Here is a 6,058-nt window from a genome sequence, read left to right as displayed (position 1 = left end):
AGCCTGTACAACAAGAGCGAAACTCCGTCAAAAAAAAAAAAAAGAGGCCGGGCGCGGTGGCTCAACCTGTAATCCCAGCACTTTGGGAGGCCGAGACAGGCGGATCACAAGGTCAGGAGACCGAGACCATCCTGGCTAACACGGTGAAACCCCGTCTCTACTAAAAATACAAAAAAATAGCCGGGCGAGGTGGCAGGCGCCTGTAGTCCCAGCTACTCCGGAGGCTGAGGCAGGAGAATGGCGTAAACCCGGGAGGCGGAGCGTGCAGTGAGCTGAGATCCGGCACTGCACCCCAGCCTGGGAGACAGAGCCAGACTCCGTCTCAAAAAAAAAAAAAAGAAAGAAAGAAAGAAAACTACCTCAATGATGTGTACCGACCACACTGAATTAATATTTTGTGTATTTTGAGTTAAATAAAAGGTACTAGTAAGATTACTTCCCTCTATTTTTACATTGCACACGTGGCTCGCATTACCGGACAGCGGTGCGCTAGACTAATAACCGTCTCTATTCTGAAGCTTCCAGTATTGTGAGACTTTAAGAATGAAAGCAACACCTCTCTTCCCATAGGTGGTTCGAAAGCACACCTTTTGGTTCCCAACTATTTACCAGAAATAAAACGAAAAATCAAAGATTTAAAAAACAACAAAACTGACTCCTCTCACTTCTGCTTAAGCTCCACCTAAGCCACTGCTTTTCTCTCCTTCCGGTTCCCACGCTCCGAGATCGAACCACCCACAGAAAAACAATAACTAAAAAGCGGTCTCCATCCCTGAAGCCAGGTTGGGAGAAGAGCCGAATGTCGCGATTCCTGGCCGCCCAAACCCAGGAGGAGGAAACCTGATAGTCAGCGAGCGACGCCTCTCGACTCCTCCTCCTGCTCCTCCTCCAGCGCCGACCTCTCCAAGATGGCAGGCGTCGGAGACTAGCTTCCGCTTCCGGTGTGAGTGGCCCGGCCGGGGGGGCAAGATGGCGGTGGCAATAGGGGTCCGTGGCCGGTACGAGCTGCCGCCTTGCTCCGGCCCAGGCTGGCTCCTCAGCCTTTCAACCTTGCTGAGTGTGGCGGCACGAGGGGCCTTCGCCACCACGCACTGGGTCGTCACGGAGGACGGGAAGATCCAGCAGCAGGTAGCGGCCGGGGCGTCCCTCTTCGCCCGTGCCCGCCCTCGCCCCGGGGGGATTCCCCTGCTTGGCCCCTGGCTGTTGGGCTCCGCGCGGCCCCGCCCCCAGCCTACCTTCACACTGTGGTGGCACCGCGACCCCGGCCTCCCTGCATTCGGACCAGGCACTTCTCACTCCCCACTTCTCTCCTGGTCCTCGTTTGGCCGCCTGGAAGTTCTCACCCTTCCACCTCGCGGGTCGCGCGCCGCGTGGGGAAGAGTCGCCCAGCTGCGGGGGACGGGCCCTACGGACCGTTTTTTGGCTCGGGGTTTAGAAATCACAGATTTCAGGATTCCTGCCTTTGGTGCTTCTCGGGCTCACGCGTCACCGGCCCTCCCCGAGGAAATAGAAAGCAGGTGGCAGCGCCAGGGTGTGCGCGAGTCCCAGGGTGTGTGACAGCTTCTGCACCCCTAGCCTGTGGACCATTCATGCTGCTCCCCTAGTCTCGTCTACCACATGGTGGATTTCGTTTCTGGCTGTGTTGATTTCAGCTTGTACCTTACTTAGGTCAGCAGTGGCTCATTAGAAACAATATAGAAACACTCCCCTTCCGAAGGAATGCTTGAAGATGCCGCTGGTGGCGTTGCCTGCATCTTTTCAGCTGTTACTGCCCTCGTTTCCCAGTGTACTTTGCTTTGTTTCTTTACCTAGTTCCTGTGACCCAGCCTCGCATGGAGGATATGCGATTTCCTGGATTCTTGTATGCCTGAACTAATTCCTCAGAGGCGAGACTGCTTTTCTTATATAACTTTATGATTGCCTGCATTTTGTAAATACTGCTGATGCCTAAGGAGTGTGTACGTGTGTATTCCGCTACAGAATCTTGGTAAACTTACTGACTTCGAACACTGGAGAACAATCTTGAAGTGTCTAGCAAACATATAGAAAGTGAAGTGTGTGCCCCATGCAGTTTGGCCCACTGATCTAAAACGTTTTCACTAGTGTGGTGGGAAATTACTGGTCCTTTGGGTTGTGTGTAATGAATCATGATAGGAGCACATTGCAACGTTTAAGGTGAGGTTTACCTTTAGATTTGCCGTGTAATGTAATGGCAAATCCTATCTCAAATGTAATAAGTAAATTAAATATAATTAAAATCCCCTAGGTATTCATGAGTGTTTTCAGCATATCTGAGAAAAGACCGTCTTCCTATTGGGTAACATTTTCTATGTGACATACATAAAGAACAGTTTCCTTTTCATTGCCGTACTAGCTGAGAGTTTGAATATATGTGTATGTGTTTCAGAAACCCAAGAAAACACTGTAAGTCCATATATGAGTGCTGGTTGCTTCCACCCTTCTTTGTTTCCTGATTGTGGTTTTCCCTGAGGTCTTTATGAAGGGAGACGTGGAATTAAGTCACTCCTGCTGCAATTTGGGGAGCCTTTCTCCTCTTGGCTCTTCTGCAATATTGTTTTTGGCCACAGCTATTTATACTCTATGACATTGACTTCTCCTTCCCATTTTGGTGTCCTACCACCCAGCTGAAAAAGTAGCCCATCTAAAAAGTGAAAGCTGGTGGCAATGTTTTATGTATATGCTTAACATTGCAATGGGAAAGTAGAGTCTTTTTTTTTTTTAACAAATTCCTTCTTTTGCACTTTGGATACATATGTATTAATGGGCGAAAGCAGGGGTTACTGGAAACTTGCCTCAGAGAAGAGGGGGAGATCTGAAGAATCTTTTGGATCTCTGCCAAGTCACTCCTGCACTCAGTAATTAGGCTTAAATTTTAAAAAGTAAGATTTCTTTATTACATGACTTTTTAAGTGATCCTTTTCATTGAATTTTCCAATTATTTGCTATACATAACATTTGCAGTGTTATGTTCAGGCAGCCACAATATTTTATGCCAGAAGAAATAAGGTTGGTGTCTACAGTGTAACAATAAGAGACCAGGGGAGGAAAGTTGGATTTACTCTGAAGAAAAGGTGCCACATCTAAATAAAGTAAAGGAGTTGGGTGCTGTGGTGAGCTGCTGAGTTCCACTCTGATAGCTGATTGTGCATGACCCATGCTTCCCTTCCTGGCAATAATTTGTATGTAGGTAGAATCCAAACTCTCAATTTAGGTCGTGATTAATTATCACATTTGGGTATACTGTACTTAAGGACTTGAAATATCCTTTTAGTATATGAAATCCATATATATTGCAGATTTGTTTGTACATTTAGAAACATAATTAAAAGCTTAGTATATACAGATGCTTCTCAGCTTATGAAGGGGTTATGTGCTGATAAACCCATTGTAAGTCAAAAATACTGTAAGTCAAAAATGCATTTAATGCATCTAGCAAGCATTGTAGCTTAGCCTAACCTACCTTAAACTGCTCACAACACTTACATTAGCCAAAATTTGGGCAAAATCATCTAACAGCCTCTTTTACAATAAAGTGTCAAAATACCTCATGTAATTCATGAATACTTCACTGAAAGTGAAAAACAGAATGGTTGTATGGACAGTCAGTACAGTTGCTACCAAGTGAGTATCACTTTTGCAACATTGTAAAGTCAAGAAATTGTAAGTTGAACCATGGAAAGTTGGGGACCATCTGTCTCCTTTGTCCTAACTGACAAACCAAATTCTTGCTACTTATTCTTGGTTACAATATTTGAATGAAAGCAAAAGTGTGATTTCAGTTTTAAAGTGACCTACTACCAGGGAAAGGGCTAAGGGCTAACTGGTTTAACAGCTTTTAGAAAATTAGAGTGGTACATACCTTTTGAGAACCTTTGATATTAAACCTATCCAAAGTAGATACATGGGTCATTGTTTTCCACAGTGATCATAAAGAAATACTTATGACTTACAAATCTGAATTGCCCAAAATACAGATTTAAACGGACATTTTCCATCATTATAACTTTCTTTTTTTTTTTGAGACGGAGTTTCGCTCTTGTTGCCCAGGCTGGGGTGCAATGGTGCGATCCTGGCTCACTACAACCTCCGCCTCGCAGGTTCAAGCGGTTCTCCTGCATGAGCCTCCCGAGTAGCTGGGATTACAGGCGCGCGCCACCACGCCCGGCTAATTTGTGTGTGTGTGTATTTTTAGTAGAGACAGAGTTTCACCATACAGGACAGGCTGGTCTTGAACTCCTAACCTTGTGATCCACCCGCCTCTGCCTCCCAAAGTGCTGGGATTATAGGTGTGAGCCACTGTGCCTGGCCATTATAACTTTTTAAGCACAGCAAGGAGTCTTTACCAGGAGAGATGAAAATTCATTTTTTTTTTATATTTCAAGGTTTAGCAGATAGTAAAGATAGGCACCCACTGCAGACTTGTCAACATGCATATGTATTGGAAATGGTACATCCTTTGGTGGGTTTAAAAGGGGGCTTAAGTAAGAGCCAGGAGCATACATTCCTGCAGGCAACCTCTTCACAATCAGAGCTGGGGCTGCTGGCTGGTGTCCATTACTTGGCATGGCGGTTAAAGGAATTATTTCTTTCTCTTTTAGAGATGGGGGTCTTTATTGCCCAGGCTGAAGTGCATGGTTATTCCCATGCATTGCAGCCTCAATAGATCTTCCCACCTCAGCCTCCTGAGTAGCGGGGACTACAGGCTTGTGCCACCATGCCCAGCAAGTTGTTGCATTTCACAATCCTTGCCTCAGCTAGGAAGCATACCTTCCCCAATTTTTAGGTTATGTTTACTGAGCTGCCACTGAATTCCCAAATACGGTCCAGGGAATCCTGGAGCTGGAATGTGGGGAGAACATTCCAGTCACTAAGCTCCTTTTCCACTGGTGTCAGGGGAAAGAGAAACCCCCTCTTCTCCTCTTTGGCTCTGTGCTGTTTTCCTAGCTTTGGGCTTTGACATACCTCTGATGCCCTAGTCTCTGTCGCTGGTACCTGGAACCTAGTAAGGCCATCTCACTTTATTTAAGCAAGGGTCCTTAACTTGGACCCCATGGACTTAAGAAGTGAGCTGTTATAATCTAGTTACTAAAAGGATCACTAGCGTCATCAGGCCAGTGGATCTTTTGGTTGACTTTGTGAAAAATAGGTTTCAGGATAAATTTTGTGTTGTTTCATTTTGATGTTGTTTTTGCTTAATCGCTAGTTTGGCAATATCTACTTTCTATTTTCTATTTTTTATCAAGTGTCTGGCAATTTACTTGCATCAAAGGTTAAACTTTTGTGAATTTGCCTAACAGCCTAACCACTCTATAGCACATCATTTCGTTGAGAAAAAATGTATGTTCCATGTTCTAGGTAGCAGCTAACAGAGAAACTCTTGAAATGTTACCAGTTTGTTAGCTGTAGCCTTATTGAATCAAGAAGTTGTATTGCTAGTACTGAGTTCTCTGCCTCTGGATATTCTTTTTCTTCATAAGTGGAGGGCTAAAAATTTAAGTAAATAAAGAGTATCATCTGTATCAACTGTCTTATACATTTGAATATTTGTATTCTTTGTCACCATTTCCCTCTTCTCCAATCTTACTTAGAACTGTAGACTTTCAGATTTGGAAAACATTCTTAAAGATTATATAGTACAACTCCTAAGAGAGAAAGTCACTCAAAGTCATGTAACTAATGTGTGGCATTTGGTAGCAATAGTAAGTAAAAATGGATTAGTCTGCAGTAGCATGCAGGTGAGCACTTTGTACTCAGTAAGTTTCAAGTACATTTTTTCCTCTCATAATACCTACAAATGAAGGACTACAAAGAAACATAAAAGCAAAAATGGAAAGAATGAAGTAAAGATATCTTCTTTTCCAGTTTGCTTTATCTCCATAGAATGTTTTGTGATAATGTAAAATTCAGGGTAAGTGGGTGTGAAAGGGTCCTAAATAAGCGTGAGTTCATTTGGCATTTACTTAATCATTTTGCCTTTTAGTCAGGCCAACATCTTCAGAGTACAGATCCTCTTTTTTTTTTTTTTTTTTTTTTTTTT

The 6,058-nt window shown here is 44.0% G+C and overlaps 1 protein-coding gene and 1 long non-coding RNA gene across 4 annotated transcripts in view; one reads left to right on the top strand and one right to left on the bottom strand.

Annotated features, from left to right (window-relative positions):
* LOC108519250 (uncharacterized) overlaps window positions 1-918 on the bottom strand; it is a 17,606-nt gene extending 16,688 nt beyond the window's left edge. Inside the window, exon 1 of the long non-coding RNA XR_001882586.1 lies at window positions 841-918. This is a non-coding gene — a long non-coding RNA (uncharacterized LOC108519250). The remainder of the gene's footprint in view (window positions 1-840) is intronic.
* The window catches only part of TTC17 (tetratricopeptide repeat domain 17), a 155,151-nt gene continuing 149,998 nt past the window's right edge, over window positions 906-6,058 (top strand). For all 3 annotated transcript variants that reach the window (XM_017858095.1, XM_017858094.1, XM_017858096.1), the window contains exon 1: window positions 906-1,128. In XM_017858095.1, coding sequence (XP_017713584.1) covers window positions 970-1,128 — 159 coding nt within the window. In that variant the 5' untranslated portion in view covers window positions 906-969. The remainder of the gene's footprint in view (window positions 1,129-6,058) is intronic.

This window comes from Rhinopithecus bieti, unplaced genomic scaffold (assembly GCF_001698545.2).
Source record: "Rhinopithecus bieti isolate Rb0 unplaced genomic scaffold, ASM169854v2 scaffold_46101, whole genome shotgun sequence".
Lineage (NCBI taxonomy): Eukaryota > Metazoa > Chordata > Mammalia > Primates > Cercopithecidae > Rhinopithecus > Rhinopithecus bieti.
Note: the sequence above shows the minus strand (reverse complement) of the source record. Positions and strands in the feature narration are given on the sequence as shown.